At 42.8% G+C, this 14827-nt stretch overlaps 1 protein-coding gene across 12 annotated transcripts in view; it reads left to right on the top strand.

Moving 5' to 3' along the window:
* The window catches only part of LOC121540404 (disks large homolog 1-like), a 309734-nt gene that overhangs the window by 156653 nt on the left and 138254 nt on the right, over positions 1–14827 (top strand). For 3 of the 12 annotated variants that reach the window (XM_045207745.1, XM_045207742.1, XM_045207743.1), the window contains exon 1: positions 10878–11806. The exons of 5 other annotated variants lie outside the window; for them this stretch is intronic. In XM_045207745.1, the coding sequence (XP_045063680.1) occupies positions 11117–11806 (690 nt within the window). In that variant the 5' untranslated portion in view covers positions 10878–11116. Of the gene's footprint in view, positions 1–10852; positions 11807–14827 lie in introns of those variants that run through there. 4 more of the 12 variants (XR_006657467.1, XR_006657468.1, XM_045207749.1 and 1 more) reach the window with 3 other exon arrangements.

The raw sequence follows: 14827 nt of genomic DNA, 5'->3' as shown, positions 1-14827 counted from the left end.
CAGCTCATTCACAATACCGCTCAAGAGGAAGCTTCTCACTGTAACCAGTGCCTGTAATCTGGTTGAGGTTATTAATCAACCTACCAGGGTGTTTACAAACACTACAGGAACTATACAGAACAAAAATATAAACGCAACATGTAAAGTTTTGGTCCCATGTTTCATGAGCTGAAATAAAAAGATCCCAGAAATGTTTTATATGCAAATAAAGCTTATTTCTTTCAAATGTTATGTACAAATTTGTTTACATCCCTGTTAGTGAGCATTTCTCCTTTGCCAAGAAAATCCATCCACCTGACAGGCGTGGCATATCAAGAACCTGATTAAACATCATGATCATTACACAGGAGCACCTTGTGCTAGGGACATAAGGCCACTCTAAAATGTGCAGTTTTGTCACACAGCACAATGCCACAAATTTTGAGGGCGCGTGCAATTGGCATGCTGACTGCAGAAATGTCCAACAGAGCTGTTGCCAGAGATTTGAAGATTAATTTCTCTATCATAAACCACATCCAACGTCGTTTTAGAGAATTTGAAAGTACATCCAACCGTTTTCACAACCACAGGCCACGTGTAACCACGCCAGCCCAAGAGCTCCACATCTGGCTTCTTCACCTGCAGGATTGTCTGAGGGGGAGGGGCGGTGCAGAGGAGTATTTCTGTCTGTAAAAAAGCCATTTTGTGGGGGAAAACGAATTATGATTGGCTAGACCTGGTTCCCCAGTGGGTGGGCCTATGCCCTCCCAGGCCCAACCATGGCTGCGCCCCTGCCCAGTCATTTGAAATCTAAAGATTAGGGCCTAATTAATTTATTTCAATTGACTGATTTCCTTCTATGAACTGTAACTCAGTAAAATCTTTGAAATTGTTGCATGTTGCGTTTATATTTTTGTTCAGTATATATCATCCACGTGTATTGATAAAAAAAATAAAAAGATAAAGATAAAAAGCTGTATTCACACCAATTGGATGTAGTGACCATGATATAGTGGCTATATTCAGAAGCCCCAAAGTTCCAAAGACTAAGCCTAAAATAGTATATAAGAGATCATACAAAATGTTTTGTAGTGATTCCTATGTTGAAAATGAAGAAAAAAAAAATGTGTTGGTCAATGTGTGTAATGAGGAGCATCCAGACGCTGCACTTGATGCATTTATGACATTGTTTCTTCCAGTAATTGATAAACACGCACCTATTAAGAAACTGACTGTTAGAACTGTTAAGGCTCCGTGGATTGATGAGGAATTGAAAACTGTATGGTTGAGAGAAATTAAGCAAAAGTAGTGGTGAGTCTGGCTGCACATCTGATTGGCAAACTTACTGTAAATTGAGAAATTATGTGACTAAACTGATCAAAAAGAAGAAGAAACTGTATTATGAAATTAAGATAAATAATGTGAAGTATGATGGAAAAACACTTTGGAGTACTTTAAATTAAATTATGGGCAGAAAGACTAATTCAACTCCATCTTTCATTGAGTCAGTCAGAAGGCTCATTCATCACAAAACCTTTTGATATTGGCAATTATACTATTTTGTTGGCAAAGTGGGCAAACTCAGGCATGAAATGCCCAAAATAAACTGAGACATCATATCCATGCATAAAATAGCTAATAACGAAAGAAAATCATTGTCATTTTGAATTCTGTAAAGTTAGTGTGGAGAGACAAAAATGGTTGTCCATCAATAACGACAAACCACCTGGCATTGATGACTTAGATGGAAAGCTGGTAGCGGACTATATGGATGGTAGCGGACTATATTGCCACTCCTGTTTGTCATATCTTTAGCGTCCCTCAGACCTGGAGGGAAGCTAAAGTCATTCCGGTACCCAAGAATGGTTCTAAGAGTCATTCCGGTACCCATTTACTGGTTCTAACAGCCGACCAATCAGCTTGCTACCGGCTCCAAGCAAACTTTTGGAAAAAAATGGTGTTTGACCAGATACAATGCTATTTCTCTGTGAACAAATTAACAACTGACTTTCAGCATGCTTATAGAGAAGGGCACTCAACATGTATTGCACTGATACAAACAACTGATGATTGGCTGAAATAAATAGATAGTAAAAAGATTGTGGGATCTGTATTGTTAGACTTCAGTGCAGCCTTTGATATTATTGACCATAATCTGTCATTGGAAAAATGTATGTGTTATGGCTTTACATCCTCTGCCATATCATGGGTTGACAGCTATCTATCCAATTGAACACAGAGGGTTTTATTTAATGGAAGCTTCTCTAATGTAAAACGTGTGGTATTCCGCAAGGCAGCTTTCTTGGCCCTTTACTGCTCTCTATTTTCTCTATTTTTACTAATTATTTAGCACTAGCATTAAACAAAGCCTGTGTGTCTATGTGCACTGATGATTCAACATTATACACGTCAGCAACCACAGCTAGTGAAATCACTGCAAACCTAAACAAAGAGTGGCTGTCAGTTTTTGAATGGGTGGCTAGTAATAAACTAGTCCTGAACATATCTAAAACTAAAAGCATTGTATTTGGTACAAATCATTCCCTAAATTCTAGACCTCAGCTGAATCTGTTAATGAATGATGTGGCTGTTGAGAAGACTAAACTTCTTTGTGTCACCTTAGACTGTAAATTGTCATGGTCAAGGCATATTGATTCAATTGTTGTAAAGATGGGGAGAGGTAAAAAGAAGCTCAGCTTTTTTAACAGCACAGTCGACCAAACAAATCCTGCAGGCTCTAGTTGTATCTAAAACTTGACTATTGCCCGGTGATATGGTCAAGTGCTGCAAAGAAGGACCTAGAAAAGATGCAGTTGGCCCAGAACAATGCACATAGAGGGTTAATGTCAACAGTATGCATGTCAGTCTCTCTTTGCTCAAAGTAGAGGAGAGATTGACTGCATCAATTCTTTTTTTGTGAGTAATATTATTGTGTTAAAAATTCAAAATTGTCTGTATAATCAACTTACATATAGCTCTGATAGACATACCCCACCAGACATGCCATCAGGGGTCTCTTTACAGTCCCAAAGTCCAGAATGAATTCAAGGCAACGTACAGTATTATATAGAGCCATGATCACATGGAACTCCCTTCCATCTCAAATGAATTAAGTAAACAGCAACATTTTATTTAAAAAAAAAACAGTAGAACAACACCTCACAACACAGCACCTCTCCCCTGTATGACCTAGTCAACCTAGTTAAGGCATATGTATGCAGATGTAGGATCTTAATTTGAGCCAATTTGATACAGCAGGAAATAATCCTGCAGCAAAAGGAAATGTGATATGTGGATTATAATTAATGAAATTATTTGTAGGGGTTGATACATTTTTTGTTAGGGAAAATCCAGTCTGACATTTAGAAGCCTTTTTAAACCTTGAATACACTACAAGCTTGCACTTCCTGCTGTGCAGGAAAATTCTCAGCAACAAAAGAGTGATCAAATTAAGATCCTACATCTGTATGTATGCGTGTAAGTCTGTAATGTTTAAAAATTTATGTAAAGTATTTTTGTCTGTAATGTATTTTTTGGTATATGTTGGACCCCAGGAAGACTAGCTGTCACCATTGCCATCAGCTAATGTGGATCCCAATAAAATCTAAATCCCAAGGTGTTATCCAGAGCACTTAGCGGAGGAATAATGGCCCATCATACCTGCTGCGCTGTGACTGGAGCTGCCTGGTGGGGGGCCATCACTTTACATAAATTCATCCTCACAGTCTTTTACTGATGGAGAGGGATGGATGGAGACTTTTGAGAGAGGGAAGGATGGAGAAGGGCACTGGGAGGAAGAGTAAACTGTAGTGCTCACGTGTGTGTCTGTGTGTGTGTGTGCAGGTGCGTGCATGCAGTGTGTGAGTGTGTGTCTGCATCGAGCATGCTTGGGGGCTGAGTCTTGTATACTTCTAGATCTCCTGTAAAGCAATGCTTCGTACAGGACTACATAATGTACAGAGCTGTATGGTCATGCAGTATTGAATGATGTGATGTATGTCCATTGTGTAGAAAACTTGAAACTAGTACTTTTTTATGTCATATTTAGTGCCTGTCTTCTAGTGTGGTCGGGTGTTCAAAAGCTTTCTCAGGTAACATAGTTGGAGATGTAGGTCTCTCTATAACTGGAGTGGAGTAATGGTAGAAAGCAGAGAGGTAAATGTCTCTCTGTCTTGTGGTTGGGCTCTGTAATAATGCATGAGGACATGAACATCTCTGTGGAGGAAACTTATACACAAACTACAGTGTTTCTTAACAGACTATCATGTAAAACGGAGGGAAAACACAGGAGGATTGCTTTGGTGGATCCATCCCCAAACATAGGGATCCTTGAATATGAACCTGGTTGAGAGAGAAAGTAGTTTCTTCTAGTGGAAACGGTCTCCTCACTCTCAGTCCCAGAAGCAATCCCCTTTACTCCCCTGTCTCTCTCTCAGGTGACTGATCTAGTGTGTAGCCTACCTGAGGGAATATATTACCTTCTGTGTACATGCGTGTGTTCGCGTTTGTGTATTAGCATAAGCATCTCTAGCTACTGTTCGTGACCATATCTCTCCACTGTCAGGGCTAGTGTATTTCCAGAGGCTGTTTGACAAAGTCCCTGTGAATGGTGGCAGCTAATTTAGAAGTCATTTGTAGTTTTAAATGAGTAAAGCCTTGGTCTTTGTGAGCTCCTTTCAGCACCCCCGTCCATTAAGCTCCAATGACAGCACCTGCTCGCCTCGCCTGCTCTAGTTACAACAGCTCTCTATCACTCTATCACTCAGGTTCATATGCAAGGATCCAGGGGTTGGAACCGGTTCAGGAAACTGAACCTACATTTTTCAAGGAACAGAAACGGAACCTGGAACGAAAGTGATCCATACTGTTCCGGAACAGAACCGTTATTTGAAAAGCATGGGAACTGCTTAATAACATTATTTTACGTTCCAGACATTTTTCTAGTCCCACAAAAAAATATGCAACAAAGCTCCTATGCAAAGCCCTCACTCAGTCACTCAGGTACTTATTCCAGTGTGTGTTTGCAAACTGAAAATCTTTGCTAATGTGTGTACATGTTTAGGCTACCTGCTCTGTGTGTGTGTGTGTTTAGGCTACCTTCTTTTTCTCTCTCTTTTTCTCTTGTCACACTCTCTCTCCCTCTCTCAATTGGCCAATTTGTCTGTGTAATCCTCTATGGTCTTGGTCTTTGATGTATCAGAGTAGCACCAGCCCCCAGAGACGACACATAACCTTGCATCGTAGCCGTCATCAAGACCAGAAGGTCTCTCTGGTCCTCTCCTCTCCTCCAATGGCGTCACGTGTTGTATTTTAGTTTATTTATTTTGACTCAGCTAGCTGTGGGTTGTGCTGGTGCGTGTTGGACACACGTGTGCGCACACACACACGGTGGTGCATTTTCGATGGCTAGGCAGTGATGCTGTATCCAACACCAGAAGGCAGCTCACCTCAACCAAATAATAACCCTCCTCTGCTCTCCCTACTCCCTATCAGCCATCTGCCCTGTATAATGCACACACACACACTTAGACAGACAGACACACACAGGCTTACATTTTACTCATTTAGCAGACACTCTTATCCAGAGCGACTTACAGTTAGTGCATACATTATTTTATCGAACCCACAACCCTGGCGTTGCAAACGCCATGCTCTACCAACTGAGCTACCCCTCCCCTACCCTGGACGACGCTGTGCCAATTGTGCGCGCCGCCCCATGGGTCTCCAGGTCGCGGCCGGCTACGACAGAGCCTGGATTCGAACCAGGATCTCTAGTGGCACAGCTAGCACTGCGATGCAGTGCCTTAGACCACTGCGCCACTCGGGAGGCTTAGACAGACACACTCTCAGACAGACGCTCAGACACAAACACACACAAACACAGGCTTCGACATGTCACACATTCAGACAAACACAAATTCAGACAGACTCACACACGCACACACACACATAAGTGCCACCTGTCGTTGTTATTTTGTGTTATTTTGTTGCAGTCTTGGCTCCAATCAAATCAAGGTTTATTCGTCATATTCACAGTATACAGCGGGGTGTAAACGGTACAATGTTTACTTGTGAGCTCTCCTCTTGACAGTGCAGCGAAAATATCAACAACAACAAAAAAGGGAGGGAGGGAGGGTAAGTGCAGATGGAAAAGTGTGTGGTTATTTTATCACTGCATCACGCTGACTGTGTGGGACGGAGACTCACTCTGCCTCGCAGATCAACTCTCCCACACGCACCACATACACATGCTCTCTCTCTTCCCATTACCATCTCCTTGAATTCTCAGTACCAAGTTATTTCCACCAAGGCATTGCCTTACTCTCAGTGAACTGCCTCATGTCCAAATGAGAGTACCTTTGCCCTTGCCTGGGCAGGCCTAGAGACCGTTGCATACAGTTTACTCTACACTGGAGATATTCCATTTACTGTGCCAGCACAATCCTACTCTATGTGCACACCTAGGACACTGGGCAGAATTGAGTTACAGTTGGCCTGGCTCTTGATAAAGTTACAATATCACTTCTCCCAGTCAGTCAGAGCAATGGGACTGGAGTAAGTGATGTATATGAAAGCTCTTCAGAGATTCTTTAAATGGCTGATACCGAAAGTCATCAGGTAGCAGAAGTGGCCTAGCCCTAGTTGATCATCTTGACTCAGATGGTAATGTACGTGCATGTAATGAAATGTAATGTAATATGATCTTGATAATCATCTCAAAGGATTTCCTTTCTACCATTCCATTGATCACAGACACAATATATCACAGCAAGACCTGCAAAATGTGTATTGTAGTAATCTCATTAATTTCCATATACACTGAAACAGTATCACAGACATTTATAATTAAACTAGCATCCAATAAAGACCTTGTCTGTACCAATCAGTCTGTCTGCATCTCAAGTACCATGAGGCTCTCTCTCTGTATGAGGCCTTGTAATCGTTCCTGATAATTATTGGCCGCTCTGGGTAGAAGTTGCCTGTAGGCACAGATCTAGGATTAGTTTACCCTCTCTGAATCTTAATCCTAACCATTAGGCAGGGGAAGCACAAAATGGATCTTAGATCAGTGTCTATGAGAAGCTTCATCCTTATAGGCCAGTGTGAGTGCCGGTCCCTGTGGGTCTGTAGAGCCCCCTGGTGTTTAGTCTTGGGATGTGTTCTCCAGTGACTGCTAATGGGAGAGCCATTACTACAGTGGTTCCCAAAGGGAGAGTCCCAGCACATACTATTATGGTCACAGCGTAATGCTACATTGTGGGCAGTAATATTGGGTTGGTCACAAGACAATCTGAAAGGCCTCAAATGGGTCACAGTGCATGAAAGTTTGAAACCCCTAAACCATACAGCCCCCTGTACATGACGGTACGTAAACTGCAATAGAAACCATCAAGTGGGTGTGGTTGGGTTGGGTTATCCTCATACTGTACAAGGTGCTTTGAGACCTTGGGTGAAAAATGCTGTGTAAATGCAGTCCATTATCTGTTATTACCCATTCCTGTAGTAAGTGTTTTGAGTAAATCTCCCTCGCTTGTCGTGCCTTTGTGTTAGGCTAATAATTACACAGTTTACACAGTTTCACATGAAGAGGTTATATTCAGTCATTGTATTTGAAGGGTTCCTGTACACGTCTTCCAGTATATCCGACACACTTTGTCCATCTCTTTCTCTTTCTCCCCCTCCCTTTCTTTTTAATGCAATTACTAGTCTTTCAGGGCTGTCCTTTGTCAGAGTGGTGTTTTTAGCGGTAAGATGCTAACCTATTCTTTGTAGCCACTTTAACTGGTGGAATAAAATAACCTCTAGGGTTAGTACTTCACATACAGTAGAGACCACCTCTCTCTCTCTCTTACCCTGATATGCAGTCCTCCCTTTTGTCTTGTCTCTCTGTTTCTCTCACTCTCGTCTCTTTCTTTCTCACTCAGTCTTATTCTTTCTTACTCTGGGTTACAGTCCTCCTCTTTCTTTCTTTCTTTCTTTCTTTCTTTCTTTCTTTCTTTCTTTCTTTCTTTCTTTCTTTCTTTCTTTCTTTCTTTCTTTCTTTCTTTCTTTCTTTCTTTCTTTCTTTCTTTCTCAGTGCCCTCAGCACTAGTGTTAGCTCTTTATAAAGACTCTCATGTACTAGCCTGTCTATGTGTCTCTCTGTGCGTTACAATGGAACAAGTGAACAGTTCAAATCTCTCTGGTGAGGGCTAGCCATGACACACATTAATGCCACCTGCCTTGGAGCCCTATAGAGTTTTAGCATATGACTGCTAGTAGGGCGCATTACTATATATAATTTTAATAAACATGAAATACCATGCATATATGTCTTTGCTTTGGTCATATGACCCTAGGCATTGTTTGTCCGATAGATGCTTGTGACTTTTACAAATATTAAATGCACACTGAGGAAATGTACCGCATCATGTATCTAATGTATCTCTACAGTGGCTTGCGAAAGGATTCACCCCCTTGGCATTTTTCCTATATTGTTGCCTTACAACCTGGAATTAAAATGGATTTTGGGGGGGTTTGTATCATTTGATTTACACAACATGCCTACCACTTTGAAGATGCAAAATATTTTTTATTTTGAAACAAACAAGAAATAAGACAAAAAACTGAAAACTTGAGCGTGCATAACTATTCACCCCCCCAAAGTCAATAATTTGTAGAGCCACCTTTTGCAGCAATTACAGCTGCAAGTCTCTTGGTGTATGTCTCTATAAGCTTGGCACATCTAGCCACTGGGATTTTTGCCCATTCTTCAAGGCTAAACTGCTCCAGCTCCTTCAAGTTGGATGGGTTCCGCTGGTGTACAGCAATCTTTAAGTCATACCACAGATTCTCAATTGGCCATTCCAAGACATTTAAATGTTTCCCCCTAAACCATTCGAGTGTTGCTTTAGCAGTATGCTTAGGGTCATTGTCCTGCTGGAAGGTGAACCTCCGTCCCAGTCTCAAATCTCAGGAAGACTGAAACAGATTTCCCTCAAGAATTTCCCTGTATTTAGCGCCATCCATCATTCCTTCAATTCTGACCAGTTTCCCAGTCCCTGCCGATGAAAAACATCCCCACAGCATGATGCTGCCACCACCATGCTTCACTGTGGGATGGTGTTCTCAGGGTGATGAGAGGTGTTGGGTTTGCGCCAGACATAGCATTTTCCTTGATGGCCAAAAAGCTCAATTTTAGTCTCATCTGACCAGAGTACCTTCTTCCATATGTTTGGGGAGTCTCCCAAATGGCTTTTGGCGAACACCAAACGTGATTCCTTATTTTTTTTCTTTAAGCAATGGCTTTTTTCTGGCCACTCTTCAGTAAAGCCCAGCTCTGTGGAGTGTACGACTTAAAGTGGTGGACAGATACTCCAATCTCCGCTGTGGAGCTTTGCAGCTCCTTCAGGGTTATATTTGGTCTCTTTGTTGCCTCTCTGATTAATGCCCTCCTTGCCTGGTCCGTGAGTTTTGGTGGGCGGCCCTCTCTTTGCAGGTTTATTGTGGTGCCATATTATTTCCATTGTTTAATAATTGATTTAATGGTGCACCGTGGGATGTTCAAAGTTTCAGATATTTTTTTATAACCCATCCCTGATCTGTACTTCTCCACAACTTTGTTCCTGACCTGTTTGGAGAGCTCCTTGGTCTTCATGGTGCCACTTGCTTGGTGGTGCCCCTTGCTTAGTGGTGTTGCAGACTCTGGGGCTTTCAGAAAAGATGTACAGTATATATACTGAGATCATGTGACAGATCATGTGACACTTATAGATTGCACACAGGTGGACTTCATTTAACTAATTATGTGACTTCTGAAGGTAATTGGTTGCACCAGATCTTATTCAGGGGCTTTATAGCAAAGGGGTTGAATACATATGCACGCACCACTTTTTGAAACTTTTTGAATTTTTTGAAACAAGTTATTTTTTCCATTTCAGTATACCAATATGGACAATTTTGTGTATGTCCATTACATGAAATCCAAATAAAAATCAATTTAAATTACAGGTTGTAATGCAACAAAATAGGAAAAATGCCAAAAGGATTAATATTTTTGCAAGGCACTGTATCTCTAATGTATCTCTATTGGTGTATTGGCCCTCCTGTAGCTCAGTTGGTAGAGCATGGTGCTTGCAACGCAAGGGTTGTGGGTTCGATTCCCACGGGGGGCCAGTATGAAAAATTTATGCACTCACTAATTGTAAGTCACTCTGGATAAGAGCGTCTGCTAAATGACAAAAATGTCAATTGGAAAAAAATATGCAACCCATTATATGCAGAGTTAGTACAGAGTGTATGTCAGAAACAACTATAGAGTTGTTTCTGGTGATAGAGTTTCATTCTCTGTACAGCATGTACAGTACCACATCCATGATGACACACTTCTGTGTTCTTAACGCGTGCTGTCTCTGTGTCGTCATACAGAGTAGCCCCACAGCTGGTCGCATCCACTGTTAAACTTCTCGTACTTTAGAAGCATTCACTGGTCAGCGTTTTCTATATTATAATTTTTGTAGGGTGGGGGGGGGGTAATTGGTGTGGCCAATAGCGCAGTCTCCACCGCTTCTAAATGAATATAGGGGAAACACTGCTAATGCTGTCGTGAAAAGAGAAACAAAAGCCTGTGGATGTAGATGTGAGTTAGACAGGCAACTATCACACTCCTCCTCCCACTGTAGGGAGCATGGAGGGTCAGCCAGGGTCCACTGATGAGCCCTGATCCCCATATCACAGTCCCGGCTCCACATTGATTATTCATGCCTGTGTGCTGTCATGTGCAGTGCCCACTGGAGCTCATTAATTGGCGAGCGAGGGAGAGGGAACGAGAGGGGGGATGAGAGGCAGAGAGACAGAGCAAGAGCGATGGAGAGGCAGAGACGCTGAGCGGTCTGAGAGAGGGAAGCAGTGCAGAAGAGAAAAAGAGAGAGAGTGAGTGAGAGTGGAGAGAGGGGGCTACAGCCAGAGGATAAGACTGGAGATCTCTGTGTTGTGCTGCTGTGCTGAGGTCTCTCTCACCGGTAGCCCGCTATACACCGCTAGCTAGCCTGCTACAGGAGACCGAAGAGGAATACCAGGCTTTCTACCTACTCCTCATCTCCATCTCCAACTCTACTATTCCTACATATTTTCTTGGACCTACGTCTAAGCCCCAGCCATGACCACCTACTACCACAATCACGAATACTGCTGCGGGGGCCCTGAGGGCTGCAGTCCCAGCCCAGGAATGGTGGTCTCCGGGCTGAGTAAGACGTCTGGGAACCAGGCCCTGGGGAACCAGAACCAGTCCCGGGTCCAACACACCCAACAGAGGCAGCTGGGTGTGATCCACAGACAGCAACAACACCTCCAACAACAGCAGATCCAGCTCCAACAGCAGCTCCAACAACCACAGATGCAGATTCAACACCCCCAACAGCTACAGTTGCAGCTACAGCACCATCAACAACAACAGCCACAGATCCAACACCACCAGCAGCTCCAACAGCAGGCACTACAACACTACCAACAACACCAACAGATACACCACCATCAACTACAACAGCAGCAGCTACAGCGCCAGCAGCATCATCCTCACCAGATGCAGCAGGTGCCCAACACCCCTCCGTTGAACCTCCACCCACTGCTCTTGCAACCGCTCCCTCTCTCTGGGAGCTCTGTAAACTACAGCTCCTGCACGCTGCCTGCCTCCATGTCTAAGAGCCGGGGCAAGTTCACCAACCTGAGAGACAGCGTAAGGAAGAGTCCAACCAAGAGCAAGGCCAAGATCCGGGCAACACACAGGCAGAGTGGCTGGTGGTCCGATAACACCCCATGGGCCACACTGTCACTAGAGAAACCACCCCAGGTATGTGTGTGTGTGTGTGCATAGGGGACCAATGTGGGAGAAGCCCTGTAGGTATGTAGAGGATGGATCGACATGGAGATGGTATTTGGATAAACCTTTTGTAGGTATGTCTGAACAGTGGTCATCATGGAGACTACTACAGGAGAATTGAACCACCAACGGGAGAGGAGAATCTAAGCCTGGATATCTGCAAGGTTTGGGGGCTGGAATCATAGAGAGGGTCCTGGTGGAGGCTCAGTTGGCTGGAGCCTGGAGCCTGGAGCCTGGTGCTGGCCTGGCAATGCCTGGGTTAGAGCTTTTGGAAAGAAACAGGAGGAGGAATGTTGTGTGTTTTGTTTTTGTTGATGTTGATGTTGTCATAATGGTCAGAGTGAGCCATTTCGGATTGGCATGGAGGTCAGGAATATTTCATTAGCATTATGCTTCCTCTGATTAATATATAATAGTATAATATATGCCATTTAGCAGACACTTTTATCCAAAGCGACTGAACACTCATTCACATTACCCATAAGCACTCCGCTACGTTGCGCCGGATGTCATGCATTTCAATGGGGATGTCCACAACGGCAAGACGGACGCTGCATACTTTGACTTTTTTTTTTACTTTGCATCGTCTTCAGTCCAGCTAGAGTCTGTCAAAGAACAGGAAGCTACCAAACCATAGAAGAAGATGAAAATATGTGGTTTTCGGTGATGCCTTTATGGGATGGCTAGCAACTTGTAAACATTTACCCATTACTATAAGTGAGTACTATTTTAATAGTAATGTAAAATAATACACATTGGCTATTAAGCCAATAATATTATATGACTGTTGCCTCCTGTAAGTTTATTGTGACGGTAATGACCTTTGTTTTTGATGATAATTATTAGGTGGAGGTTGCTAGCTACAATGGTATCTTTAACCTAGCCTAGCTTTTAGCAAGCTAACTAGCTACCTAGTTAGCTGTTCTGCAGTGCAAGCTACCTTGACTTGCTATAAAGTTAGAGAAACAAGTTGAGGAAAAAGTTACTAAATAAAACAGGTGTTATCACCTCAAACAATATATTTATCCTGTCTTGAATTAAAAGGTCATATTTTGCAATCTGCCAAAAATAAATGCGATCTCTGACGAGAGACAGGCTCTTCTCCATCTTGCGTTACAAACACTACACTTGTCAGTTCAGTAGCGGGGCAAGACTCCATAAAGATAACGTACGGCGTAATGAAATATGTCACGATGTAAATGGGGCTTTAGTCATGCTTGCAACATCTTTACGTATGGGTGGTTCTGGGAATCGAATCCACAATTCTGGCGTTGCAAGCGCCATGCTCTATCAACTGAGCCATACAGAACCATTCACTAACCACAATATGATAGTGATGCATCACCGCTGCATATAAACTATGATGTGTTGCTATACACTGAGTATACCAAACATTAGGAACACCTTTGTCTTGCCCATTCACCCTCTGAATGGCACACATACACAATCCATGTCTCAATTGTCTCAAGGCTTAAAAATCCTTCTTTAACCTGTCTCCTGACCTTCATCTACACTGATTGAAGTGGATTTACCAAGTGACATCAATAAGGGATCAAAGCTTTCACCTGGAGTCACCTGGTCAGTCTATGTCATCGAATGTTTTGTAATGTTTTGTATACTCAGTGTATAGCTTGAGCTAGAAGTTTCCTTCAATTACAGATCTAGGGTGGGTGGGGGGATATCCGACTGTGTCAGTATCAGGGGCAACCTCTGTCTATCCTTGTTTAAGTATTACTGAAGGCCTTCCCGTATGTAAACCAGATCTTGAATGGAAGTTAATAATGGAGAGTAATGGACCATCAGCTAGGTTTGTGTTCTCGTCCAAGGCACTTAACTGTCAAGTTCAGTCCAACTTGTTTGGGATGTTGAGACAGTAGTTGGAGCTGCAGGCTCTATCCCTGATCAAAGGTAATGATCCATGCCCATTTTTGTTCTGTCATGCCGGCTAGGCTATGTTGTAACAGTACAGCTGTGTTATGTAACGACCTCACATATCAGCCAATGGGCCCAGTTTATGGATCTCCCCCCTGTGTGGTGTGTCTGTTACACTAGTTTACAGTATATGGGTGCGGGCGATATATGCCAAACAAACAAGTGGGGTTGGTTAATGGCTTTGCAGGAATGTGGCCTCCATTTTGACTTGGTTTTTGGGTTTGGTGTAAAATACTCAGGTCCCAAAATGTGATTCTCCTGGTTTGAGACTCCAGCTCAATTTAGCTTAGGACAGCTTGTGTGTTTAAAGTGTCTCCACCCCATTCTGTCAGGGGCCCCTGGGCTCTCTCAGCATTAGGAATCTGCTGAGCAATAGTAAATGCTGTGTGTGCGTGCATATGTGACGTGTGTGTACTGTACGTGTGTGTATGTGTCTGTCTGTCTGTCTACATGGATTACATTTAGATTTGTTTTGTTACCGGCCTACACACAATAACCCATAAGGTCAAAGTGGATTTTTTTATTTTTTTACAAAATTATTTCGAAATGAAAAGCTGAAATGTCTTTAGTCAATAAGTATTCAACCCCTTTGTTATGGCAAGCCTAAATAACTTCAGGAGTAAAAATCTGCTTAACAAGTCACGTATTAAGTTGCAAGGTCTCACTCTGTGCAATAATAGTGTTTAACATATTTTTTGAATGACTACCTGTTCGCTGTACCCCACATGTTCAATGATCTGTAAGGTCCCTCAGTCGAGCAGTGAATTTCAAACACAGATTCAACCACAAAGACCAGGGAGGTTGTCCAATGCCTCGCAAAGAAGGGCACCTATTGGTAGATGGGTAAAAATAAGAAAAGCAGACATTGAATATCCCTTTGAGCATGGTGAAGTTATTAATTACACTTTGGATGGCACAGGTGTCCATCCTCACTCATTTGCCGGAGAGGAAGGAAACCGTTCAGGGATTTCACCATGAGGCCAATGGTGACTTTAAAACAGTTACAGTCTGTGTTAGGAGAAAACTGTGGATGGATCAACAACATTGTAGTTAAAGTTC

Source organism: Coregonus clupeaformis, chromosome 26, assembly GCF_020615455.1.
Source record: "Coregonus clupeaformis isolate EN_2021a chromosome 26, ASM2061545v1, whole genome shotgun sequence".
Lineage (NCBI taxonomy): Eukaryota > Metazoa > Chordata > Actinopteri > Salmoniformes > Salmonidae > Coregonus > Coregonus clupeaformis.
Note: the sequence above shows the minus strand (reverse complement) of the source record. Positions and strands in the feature narration are given on the sequence as shown.